Here is a 12,961-nt window from a genome sequence, read left to right on the forward strand (position 1 = left end):
GATGATGATCTGCAGCTCAAGGTCTCTTCCATTTAATGAGTTGTTAAATCTTAATTGTATCCTGTCTGAGCTACTTCATTACCATATTATTTGTTGAGTTAAAGCTTCAGAATTTTGTTGTTTGATGTCTTATGACATAAATCAGTGTCCAATTCTTTAATTCCTTGCGTAAGGTACAAGGGGTGTTCCTTATTGATTTACACTTTTACTTATTCCCATCATTCATGGTGCACCATGTAATGCATCATGAAAGTTCCAAGTATATAGTACAGGGTAATTCAAAAAGAATACCACAACTTTAGGAATTTAGAACTCTGCAACGACAAAAGGCATAGCTAAGCACTATCTGTCGGCGAATTAAGGGAGCTATAAAGTTTCATTTAGTTGTACATTTGTTCGCTTGAGGTGCTGTTGACTAGGCGTCAACGTCAGTTGATGCTAAGATGGCGACCGCTCAACAGAAAGCTTTTTGTGTTATTGAGTACGGCAGAAGTGAATCGACGACAGTTGTTCAGCGTGCATTTCGAACGAAGTATGGTGTTAAACCTCCTGATAGGTGGTGTATTAAACGTTGGTATAAACAGTTTACAGAGAATGGGTGTTTGTGCAAAGGGAAAAGTTCTGGACGGCCGAAGGTGCTACTGTAACTGGACTACAGTATCTGGAGATGTTAGAGAATTGGCTGTTCCCTCAGCTCGAACAAGAAGCACAACAATTCATATTTCAGCAGGATGGAGCGCCACCACATTGGCACTTATCTGTCCATAACTACCTGAACGTCAACTACCCGAGGCGATGGATCAGCCGCCAGGCAGCCCGTGACAGAGCATCGCTGGCCTCCAAGAAGCCCTGATCTTACCCCCTGCGATTTTTTCTTATGGGGATATGTTAAGGATATGGTGTTTCGGCCAGCTCTCCCAGCCACCATTGATGATTTGAAACGAGAAATAACAGCAGCTATCCAAACTGTTACGTCTGATATGCTACAGAGAGTGTGGAACGAGTTGGAGTATCGGGTTGATATTGCTCGAGTGTCTGGAGGGGGCCATATTGAACATCTCTGAACTTGTTTTTGAGTGAAAAAAAAACCTTTTTAAATACTCTTCGTAATCATGTATAACAGAAGGTTATATTATGTTTCTTTCATTAAATACACATTTTTAAAGTTGTGGTATTCTTTTTGAATCACCTTGTACTTTGGTCTATCCTAAGTGGCAGGGAAATCACTACAAGTGTAATCCCAGCACAGTACAGCCCATTTTCCCAACTGCTGTCATTACATGAATGGACAAAATGGAGTATAACAACAAGGACAGCACTGGAAAACACGGTTTCTTTGGAAGCAGATGTAAACATTGCAGATATTCACAGGCACAGTGTGTGGAGAGTATGCGCTGTCATGAATAACCTTGCGCAACTAGGTGGACGGCTGGAAAAGTGTCCACACATCAACAGAGAAAGGAATCAGATCTGGGAGGAAAGTGACTATGGTAACACCAGACAACATTTCAAGTGTGGTAAGGCACCTATTCAAGAGAATAGGTGCATCACAGTCACAGAACTGGAGGTGGACACAGGAATCACTAGAAGCACTCTGCACTGCATAGTATATTAACCACTCAACCTTGGGATGGCATCTGGCAGGTTGGTTCCCAGATCTCAGCACAAACACAACTTCAAAAGGATGTATGGAGTGAACATCAAGGCCAGGATCCAGAAACTTTCATGTCCAAACTCATGGCTGTCAATGAGAATTGGCTTCACTACCATGAGCTGGAGACAAAAGCCCAGTCAGTACAGTGGAAGCATACAGGCAGCTCCCTCACTGAAGGAGTTCTCCACAGCAACTTCAGAGGAAAAACACTTGACCACAGTCTTTTGAGACAAGGTTGGAATCATCTTCATTGACTGGGTGGTACTAGGGACTACCATTAACAATACAGCATACATGGAGACTCTTCAGAGGTCATGCTGTGCAATTCCAAAGAAAAAGCCAGGAAAATGAGTGAAAGGAGTGCTCTTGCAACACGACAACCCTTGTCCCCATACATTTAACATAACTACAGCTGTCATCACTGAGATAGGCTCCCAGGTACTGCCACACCAACTATATTCTCCTGAATTGGCTCCTTATGGCTACCAACTGTTTGGGGCTATCAAGAAATCTCTGTACAGACTTAATTTCACATACATCCAGAAACTGTGAGAAGGTGACCTTTGGTGAGTGCAAGACTCAACAGAATTTGCCAAATTGATGGCACAAGTGTGTGCAGCTTAACGGAGAATGTTGAAAAAGTGCACATTTATGCCGAGGCACGACCCCCCCCCCCCCCCCACACACACACACACAGAAGAGAGAGAGAGAGGGGGGGGATGGGGGGGGGGGGAGAGTATGAGCGTGTGTGTGAACGCGAAATAAGGTACATCTTTCGTATCTTTGCAACACTTCAAAAAGGATATATATTTGTCGAAAAGAGGAAATTAAATTAGCAATGATTTCAAAATACATTGTATTATGCGAAAATATGTACAAAAGTAATTATAAAAACATTCTTTAAATTAAGAAGACAGTTACAAATTTATATAATTTATAGCTTCGAAAATTCTGGAGCACCACTCTTCGTTGCTGCAGCTGCTGCTGCATTCATGAAATCTTCACTCTGAAGCATTACCATGTTCCAGTCATGCTGCAACAGGAAGTTTTTTTTTAATACATCTGTGTCTGTACAAATGTGTGGGAAAGTTATGGCAAAATGTAAATATTTATGGGTAAAGGAGACCACTCACTGAATAGCAGAAGTGTTGAATCATTGAGAGGCACACACAAAAGAGAATGAAAACTCTGCTAGCTTTTGGAAGAAATACTTTGATGTGCTCTAGAATACAAATACACATAGAAATGCACACCTGTGTACCATTATCAGGACTGTGTGTCCAGCTGGCATAAGCACAATGTGTGTGTGTGTGTGTGTGTGTGTGTGTGTGTGTGTGAGAGAGAGAGAGAGAGAGAGAGAGAGAGAGAGAGAGAGAGAGAGAGAGAGAGAATGTGCAAGTCTGTAAAGGATTTCCTCCAAAAGCTAGCCTGTCGATGACCTACTTATTGCCTCTCTTACTGGGTGAGTGTGGTTTCCTTTACTCCAACATATTTCTTGTGTCTGTATAAGGAGTGCAACACATCAATTAACTAAAATATGATTTAAGATTATGGAGTTTATAGTGACTGCAAAGTTCCCAGTACAGAAACCACTATCAACTAAAGTTAAACTCGGGAATCCCAGAATCGATTACATAGTTATAACCAGGGGACAAAATTGATTGCCTATTGTGCATCATCATCTTTAAATTTTAAGACATCCTCTTTAACTATTAATATGCATTTTGCTCCTACACATTTTCTGATGTCATCTACCTACATTCCATTACGTAATAAACTCTGTCTTTCTTATACCTTGAAATCCAGCAAAGAACCCCTTTGGCTCACATATCACCCGAGAACTTTACCTGCCAATCTCCATTTCATTTTGACTGCAGTCTTAATTACATTTCCCACTTACCTGTTCCATAGTCTATTTTCTTTTCCTCTTGTATCTTCTAATAACCCCTGTAACGCATCTCTCGATTACTTACTGAGCAACGCTATGTCTCATATGGTATTATTTCCAGCATCTTGTTATTTTTAGTAATGTCTGGGGTATAGTTGTACATGATGAAGGTCCACAGATGAGTGGAACCGAATTTTCTCATATGACAATGCGTAGCGAGTGGCTACTGTGATGAAATCCATGACAGTCAGCAGTAGTGATGATCAGGGAGATGCCATGAATAAATAGCGACACGGTCCCAATGAGCTCATGGGCGACTGAAGAGGTGGTCCGATGGAGCAGAGCCTTCCAGAGAGCAGTCTAATGGCTGCGATCCAGGTGAAAGTGAAAGGGGCCTTCCAGAGGGGCACAAGGGTGCCCAACGGCTAAGATCACGGCAAAGGTTCAAGACGGCTCTGTCTGCCAGACACAAACAGCGGCAGGCACTGCAGTCCAAAGCCTTGGTTATGGCAGTTGTTGGTCAGCCTAGAGCTGAAATGGCCATCAAGGAGCCAAGCAGCAGCCTAAGCACCCATCAGTGGAGGAACACAGGTGCAGTTTCATGTGACTGCTTGTAAGTGCTTACAATTGTGGCAGTGCTTAGTGTGACCTGGTTTGGCTTACAGCCCCTGACTCTGTGGCAGGCTTGGCAGTAAACAACCTCCAGAGTTAATCCACGGCCTTTACCTGGCCTACTAAGCATCTCCACAAGCATGATAGCTGTACGTGCAGGGGCCCCGCCCAGCAAGTATTACATTCCTACCCCCTTACGAGTGATAGTGCAACCATCTCAGAGAATCGCAGCACCAACAGGAGGCGGCACTTAGCAGCCACCAGAGAAGATTGGAACAAAACATCAGGGCAATCAGTCAATGAACCAAAAATTTGACCTGATGAAATAAGTGCACTGTATCTGTGTAGGGGACTACAACTGGTCACTGTAGGCAGTGAGGAAGGTAGTGCTGGTGGTGAAGTGTCCAACAAAGTGCAATCCAGGCTCAGAAGAGCACACAACAGCATCAGCATTGGCAGCAGGGATGGCTGGCTGGACGAAAGCATGGCTGAGGAGGTGACACCAAAAATGGTGTCAAAAGGGCCAGCAATGACTGCAGAGAATGCTACATGGTCAGCTGCAGTGGTGCCCACAACAATGGCAGCAGTGGCAATGAAGGCAGGGCAAGGGATCGTGAGGGCTGGTGATGACGGGAGGAGGCTGCACAGAACACCGCAACAGCCAGGGATGGGATCCAGAGGACTAGTTGATGTGTGGGGGGGGGGGGGGGGGGGGGTCGTAAGCACCAAACAACAAGGTCATTAGTCCCTTGATTCATGAGTGGTGCATCTGCAAATAGACACATCCACTAAGAACATGTTCTGATCTAGTTGGGAGATTCATAAAAGTAAAAAAGAGGAGGCTAAAAATGTAATGGACGTCTGTTGTACAGTCAATAATAAAAGTAAGATGAAGGAAATAGAGAAGACAGTGGTGGGCGTCCCTGGAGCTCTTGATCCATTACAGTCAGGAGTGCCCACTGTTCAACAAATTGTGACACCCAGAATAAACAACTGGGTGTGGCAGAGAGGACATAAAACAGGAGATGCCCCATTCCCAACGACCTTGGCCTGCTTTGGGGGTAGATTAGAATGTTATAACTGAGGGAAAAAACCACTTCCACAGAGATAACCAAGAACCAATTCAACCATCCTTGAACTGTGTGCCAATGTTGGAGGCAATGAGTCCGAAATCTATACTTAGGATGGAGGGCCAAAAAAGGGGGCCATTCCACCAACATATGAGCTACTGTTTATTTTTTTTATTTTATTGTCTGTAAGGCTCAACAACCACATGAAGGTGATTTGTGACACAAAAAAAGAAAACTATGGGTTAACCTGGAGTGACTGATGCGGAGACAACACAGGACTGTGGATTCCTTTCAGGAGAAGCGAAAGAAAGAGCACCATGCTGCAGTAGTCTCCTTGATAGTGCAGAATTATTAGATGGAAAAGTAGCCCACTAGATGTTGTTCCATTTCCGAGTGAGCAGAGATCACACATGCAACCACACTCACGTGCACCCAAAAATCCGTACCTGGGGGTGGCGAAGTGAACAAGGAGCCAAATGGTTGGCCATTTCATTCCCCAGGATACCCACATGACTTGGGACCCAGAGAAAGAAGACTGAACAGGTAGCATGATGAAGGTCAACAAGGCCATGAATAGTGGGAGACCAAAGGGTGGCAAGAATAGATCTGTCAGTAGCCTGGAGACTTGTCATTGAAACAGAACAAATTAAAACACCATCAATGGAGGCCCATTAATAAAATGGAGGGCTCTGCTAACAATTGACAGTTCTGCCATACACACACCTCACATTCCCTACAGCAAATGGCATTCCATACTGGCAGGAGATGTATGAACATATCCTGTCTGACACACAGTTTTAGAGCCACTGATGTAAAACATGGTAGCATACTGGAACTCTTGAGGAACAGGATATAACAGACTCCAATAAAGGTCATAGGGGCACCTGAGACTTTAGGACCTTGGAAGAGATCGGTCCAAATCCATGGTCTGGACACCATCCAAGGGGGAGTACACAAAAAAACACAGGGAGCACAGTCCAGGGAGAGGAGATGGAGAACTTGGCAGAAGGAAGCAAGTTGCATTCCAACTGGTAAGCCCATTCGAGGGCAGGGAATCGGGAAGATAACACCCCTTGTATGTGAAGAGAATGTGACATCAGATAATCAGGGAATTGCCAAATGGACTGGGTCTAACAGTTTCAAAGCTGGAGGAGCTGCCATGCTATAAACTTGGCAACCGTAGTTCAATCAGGACAAAACCACGGTCCAGTCAATGAAGGTAAAGAGTAGCACAATCTGCACCTCAAAATATTCAGGTAAGGAAGCAGAGTGTTGAGTTTATGCATGCATCTAGTCTCCACATGATGAATATGAGCAGCCAAGTCAGCTTTTTATCAAAAAGGAGGTCCAAGAAAAGTGACTGCACTACAATGTTCAGGGGTTGGGTACCTAAGAAGAGTTCCAGACTAGGATGGACTATGCTACAATGGCAGGAATGACCTGTATTTTTGTAGGGGGGGGGGGGGGGGGGGGGGACCTGAAACCACGTGAAAGAGCTCATGGGAGGCGTGCCAGATGGCACTTTGGAGCTGGCATTCAGCACAGGCTATTGAGTGGGAGCTGTACCAAATGCAAAAATAAATGACATGCAACGCAGGGGTGACCAGCAGCCCAACAGAGGTCACTAGCCTATTGATGGCATGAGGAAGATAATAACACAATACAGAGCGATTTGGAATGCCGTTCTCTGGACCCGTGAGGAACGCACTGAAATGCTGACTCCATCTTGGAACAACCAGTGGGATAAAAACTAATGAATAACAATTGGTAGGAGGCCTCAAAAGCCCTATTCATGGAGGGTGAATAAAATGTGATGACACCAAGCAATATCTTACACCTTTGCAGATCAAAGAAGACTGAGAGAAGGTGTCAGCATTTAGAAAAAGCCTGTTGGATTGCTGTTTCCAACATAAGCATATGCTTGGTTGTGGATTGTCTCTCCTGGAAATCACACTGATAGGAGGACACTATACTCTGATTTAAACTAGTTGTCACTTGACGTTTGCGCTGCGAAGTTGCGGCGTTGTCACGTCAAGCACTCGCTGGAGGCTGCCGCCTCAGCGCATCGCTACCCCCGGCGATAGAAAATCGTTTTAAAGCCTGTATCTTCCACAAAAAGTAAGTAAAAAATTTCAAACCCCCTATGATTTATATCTCTACAATGTCTCTCAATCTGTCAAATATCTATTCTTAATTTTAATTAGGACAAGAGTTACGTTAATTTGTTTGAAACCATTTACATTCTCGATTTCGCAAACAGCTTCTAACTTATCACGTCATTACTGAAAAACTATTGGTGCCACAACAAAATATTTTTTTCCATTCATTAACAAAATAATGCACTCAGCAAAGAATCCTTAAAAGTTTTCGTAGTGCATCACGTTTCTTGTATATAAATTTCTGAAAACAGCATTTTTAAGCAACCCTATCAGTACTGAACTCGAAACAAGTATGACGTTTAAAATCTCTATCTCCTATAAATATTATGTAAATATTTTGAAATTTACGTACAGTATCGGTCTCAGTAGTATCTATAAGAAAATCAAATATCTTTTCTTAATTTTAATTAGGGCCGTTGTTACATTAACTATTGAAGTGTGAGAAATTTTCGCGTCCGGAAAAGTTTTCTTCTTTAGATTGCAAATCTCGAAAACTATTACACACATTGAATAACATCTTGGTGTATATACAAAATGAAATAGAATTAAAATTCAGTCCAACTTACCGTAAGGAGATGACGAGAGCTGGCCAAACAGTATTTCTTAGTCTCACAACAAGAATAAGAATAAATCGAAATAAATTCACAAACACACTATTTAATGGCAGTAAGTACACTACACACTAATCAGACAATACGAAAACACCGCTTAATTCAGAGTCAGAGTCAGTGGAACTATCAGTCTCGCTGCTCGTATTGACAGATATAATCAAGTTCAAATGGCTCTGAGCACTATGGGACTTAACATCTTAGGTCATCAGTCCCCTAGAACTTAGAACTACTTAAACCTAACTAACCTAAGGACATCACACACATCCATGCCCGAGGCAGGATTCGAACCTGCGACCGTAGCAGTCCCGCGGTTCCGGACTGCAGCGCCTAGAACCGCACGGCCACCGCGGCCGGCTATAATCAAGTCTTCGACACTTTGTTGTAAGATACTTTCATCGTTCCATGCGTCCTGTATCACTCCTTTCACGTGATGTACTACCTTCTGCCAGTCTTCCAATGTCACAATTTCAACTGCCTCTTTCAAAAGGCGTTCCACTTCGCTTAATGTAAATTTCTTATTTTCTGCAGCAATATGCCGCTTAACCTGAGCCCAAATCAGCTCTATTGCGTTGAAATGGCAATGGTAAGGAGGCAATCTGAGCACTTTATGCCCGTATTTTTTGCTACTTCATCCACAATGTAAATCGGGTTCTTTGGCTTGTTTTGCGATACAAGTTCTAATAATTCTGCCCTTGTAAAATTACTGTCGAACTGCACCTTATGTTTGTGTAACCAGCTAACAATGTCGTTTTTCCTCGTTGCCTTTGTGGGTGCTTTGTCTTGTATTACTGAATGATAAGGAGCGTCATCCATTACAATGACAGAGTTTTTTGTTAAGTTCTGGAGCACACAGTCTTCAAACCATTTCACAAAAGTATTGTGGTTCATCTCTTCGTGGTATTCGGAGGTCTTATTTGAACTGAATAGCAGCAGACAATTTGGAATGAAACATTTTGAATTTCCGGCATGTGCTACAATTATCCTTTTTCCTCTGCCTATCAGAGCTGCCATACTTCCGTTGATGGTACCGTCTGTCCAGCCTTTTTTTTAAACTGTGTCCTGCATTCACCCACGTTTCATCAAGCCAAACGATATCATCAAAATTTGTCCCCAGTAATTCTCTAAGAAAGCGGCATCGCCAGGCTGCAATATCTTTTTCCCAGGTGTCTCCAATTTAGATGAGTCACTTGAGCCTTCTTTTATGAATTTCTCCTTGCAGATTCTTATTACTGATCGTTCGCTAACTTGCAGAGCAGCTGCAGTTCGCTCCACCACCTTACCCAAAGGAACGAGAGGCCCTCCTGCATCCCTCTCTCTCTCAAAATACTACCTTAAGGAACACACGTATTCACGCGCCTGACTGCGTATAACGACGCCATGTCCGCCACTTTTTGTAGGTTTCCGAGGAGTGTGCAGCCTCGGCCTCCCTCTCTTGCGACTGCTTCCATCAGACATCGTAAACATGCGAAGCTACAAGTCACTCAAATCTCTCACCCGCACGTCTACAACGGCTCGCTGAGGACTGGCTGGCACAGTGCCTTAGTCAGCTCGGCAGAGCGAAGTGGCAACGCAGTGGCAGCCGACAGCGCCGGCTGCCATTGGTTTATTGGTGGCGGGAGCCCTGCAGCCCGTTGCCTGTCAAGTGACAAGTACTTTAAATCAGACTATAGGCCCCAATATTCGAGAACCCAGCATAATCTGCGGGCAACTATTCTTCCGAGGGGCTTACAGAGTACATTGGTCAGGCTAATCAGCCAGTAACTGTTGAGAGACATTAGGTTCTTGCCTGCATTAAAGATTGGGACAATTATGCTATCTCATCGCTACAAGGGGAAGGCATCTTTGAGCCAATGGCAACTGAAGAGCCTGAGGAAGTAGTACTTTTGGGGAATATCCAGGTGTTGGATCCCAGGGCTTATGCCATGGGATGAGGTAAGGGCTTTCTGCAGTAGAAAGGAGGCCAGATAGAAAAACTATGCCACTGCTATAACAAAGTGGGTCACAAGATGTTCCACAAAAACCAATGAGCTGGCACAAAGGCCACCCTGTGGGACAAGAACCAGAACAAATGTTGATCGTTGGTGGCCCATAAGACCACAGAGCTTGGCCCACACCTGAGATGAAGGGGGCATACATCCCCTGGGAGGAGACGCAGCACTCCCAGCATTCCTTCTTATTGTGTTCGATTAGACAGCGAGCCTTAGCACAAAGTCGCTTACAAGTACTATGATTTATTGGCGGAGGATGTTGTTTGAATCACAGCAGGGCTCATCGGCAATCCACAACAGCTAATGAAATCTCCATGGCACCAACCAACCATTATGGTGGGTGGGTGGGTGTGTGAGGGGGAGCAGGAGGAGGAGGAGTAGTAGGAGGATGGAGACATTAAAAATGAGAATAGAAGTTACAGAAGTGTAGATGACCACATCTGAGATGCCTTGCACAACCTCATCAATACAATCCAACAGAGTTGGCAAATGTAACAGCAGAGGCATACAAAGACCAGTTTACTCTGTGAAGTGCACAACATGGTAGTCAGTTGGTCCAGCAATGGAACGGAAACATCAAGATTACGAGAAAGTGGTCACTGCTACAAGGGTCATCACGTAGTGACCAATGTAGTGAAGTGACAAGATTAAGGGAAGACATCATTAAATCAATAGCTGAAAAGATGTGATGGGCAGCATAGACGGGGATAGAAGAACCTGAACTTAGGAGGAACAGATCACGGTCTGTAAGAAGCTGGCCAATTGGAAGGTTGCTGTCAGAAGAAATGGTATTCCCCCACAGGGGGGTGGTGTGTGTTGAAGTCCTAATCAGGAGAAAAATGGTGCTGGGGGGGGGGATTGTTGAATTAATGTGGTCAATTCAATGTAAGTGGCCTGTCTGGAGGTAGATGAACACAGCAAATGGTAATCGCTGAGGTCATTTACACCCCCTTCACCACTGCCTCCAACGAGGCAAAAAGAGGAATCCATTCACCGAGTACATCTTTATGAACCACAGTACAGACCCTTCCAGATGCCCCCTTTGGACCAGCACAGTTCCAACAGAACATACAATAGACACTGACTGTTGGAGAATGGTCATCAGTGAAGTTCATTACTTGTAAAGCAATGCAAACTGCAGAAGATGACAGAACAGTAGCACCCATTACAATTCCAATGAATGACCATGTGACTGGTCGCCAGGTTAGGTGTGACAGGGCTAGGAGGACTGTTCACAATGCAGGATTACTTCCTGTCACCAAATGGGGATGGAACCACATCCACAAACATAGGCTCAGTATCTGCATGGGAGTGGGGAATCTGGTGTCTCCAGGGGCACCAGAAGCCCTTGTTTGGCTTTGGGCTTGCAGTCTGGGGGTTGCCAGGGAGAAGGAGCCCTGTCACTGGTAGATGCCAAAGTATGAAAATGCTTCTCTGGCTAGGTGCAGGAAGTGGTTCCCAAAGAAGTTACTGCAGGAACCACAGCAGAGAAGGGTGGTGCAAGATTTAGTTTGGGGAAGGTTGGGGGAGAGGGGGCAGCAATGGTCGTGATCTTAGGGAACTTAATCATCATATCCACAAGGTGTAGGCATTTAATCCCTTCTGTGCTTCAGTATATGACAGGCAGCCAATAGATTTGTATTCCTGGATCTTTTGTTCTTTCTTGAATCTGGGCAAACTGGCGAATGAGGAGGGTGGTGTTCCGTGCAGTTGACACACAAAGGAGGATATTCACAAGGGGTTCCTTCATGGAGTGATAATCCACAGTTGCCACATTTTGGGTCCACCAAGCGTAGGGACAACGTATGTCCAAAGCGTAAACATCTGAAGCACTTCATAGGCGTGGTTTCACAGTCACACCTGTACACCTTGGTCTTATCCTTTTATGGGGGACATTTCCTTCAAAGGCATCCACGTCCATACAGTTATCCTTGGGTCCTTTTTGTACACATCATATAAAATGTACGCCTCACTGCTGGAGATTAGTCCAGAGCTCCTCATCTATCTGGAGTGTGTAAGATGATTCCCCGGACCATGTTCAAAGTTTTATGTGGGGCAATGGTCAGAGGTACATGATCACATGATCACATGCCTGAAGAGCTGTAGATTGAGCAGCAGAGAAAGTTTTAATTAATAATGAATAATTTTGCATTTTCCCCACAGATCAACCTTCCCAAATCTGTCTTAAGTGTTTTTGACAAAATGAAATTGTTTCATCAAATTAAAATTACCCCCATAAATCTGAATATTTACCAAGTATTGGGGGGACACGTTTTGCTCCCATAAATTTGGCCTGTCCCTCTTTCCACAGTGTACTGAGGGAAGGAAACATCATCGGATTGTACCTCTCTGAATTTTAATAATCTTTCCCATTTGAAAAGACAGCTGGGGCCTTGCAGCCACTAACAGAAGAAAGTTTAATTCATTTCATGTATTAATCTTCTATCACGGTAGGTCCCATCTGAACAGGGGCTCTCCCCATGGGTACATACTCCTTGGCTTTCATGGGGAGTTTCCAGCTCAGGCATCAACAGCGCAATCCCTGCATGGTCACACTGTGCAGTTATTTTATGACCCCTCCATAACAGAATGGCTACTATGCCAGGTTTGAGTTTACTACCTTCATAAGAAAGGAAGGGTGCAAAGACAGAATGTCTCCAAAGGGGCGACCTCCCCAGCACAATCTGTAGTTCTGTAAAATTGAGAAAAGGAATAGCAAATCAAACCCAACAAGGGGACCAAATAGTTAAGAATGAAGAGTTCTAGAATGCTGGAAGGTAAGAAAATTTGTCCAAAATTACAAACCAGATCCAAGCACAATTGGCACCAAGACAACCATACAGTGGGAAGACAGAGTGGAAAAAAAGAATAGTAGAAGCACAGTCTTGCAAGTACAGAACGGGAAGTAGTGCTTCAAGGGGTGGCACTCCGGCAAAGCACGTACCCACACAAGGGATGAGAGTCCCCTGCAGAGATGAA

At 44.2% G+C, this 12,961-nt stretch overlaps 1 protein-coding gene across 5 annotated transcripts in view; it reads right to left on the reverse strand.

Moving 5' to 3' along the window:
* Window positions 1-2,493: 2,493 nt before the first annotated feature.
* The window catches only part of LOC126162216 (delta(3,5)-Delta(2,4)-dienoyl-CoA isomerase, mitochondrial), a 72,020-nt gene continuing 61,552 nt past the window's right edge, over window positions 2,494-12,961 (reverse strand). For all 5 annotated transcript variants that reach the window (XM_049918564.1, XM_049918561.1, XM_049918563.1 and 2 more), the window contains exon 8: window positions 2,494-2,687. In XM_049918564.1, coding sequence (XP_049774521.1) covers window positions 2,589-2,687 — 99 coding nt within the window. In that variant the 3' untranslated portion in view covers window positions 2,494-2,588. The remainder of the gene's footprint in view (window positions 2,688-12,961) is intronic.

Source organism: Schistocerca cancellata, chromosome 2 (genome assembly GCF_023864275.1).
Source record: "Schistocerca cancellata isolate TAMUIC-IGC-003103 chromosome 2, iqSchCanc2.1, whole genome shotgun sequence".
Lineage (NCBI taxonomy): Eukaryota > Metazoa > Arthropoda > Insecta > Orthoptera > Acrididae > Schistocerca > Schistocerca cancellata.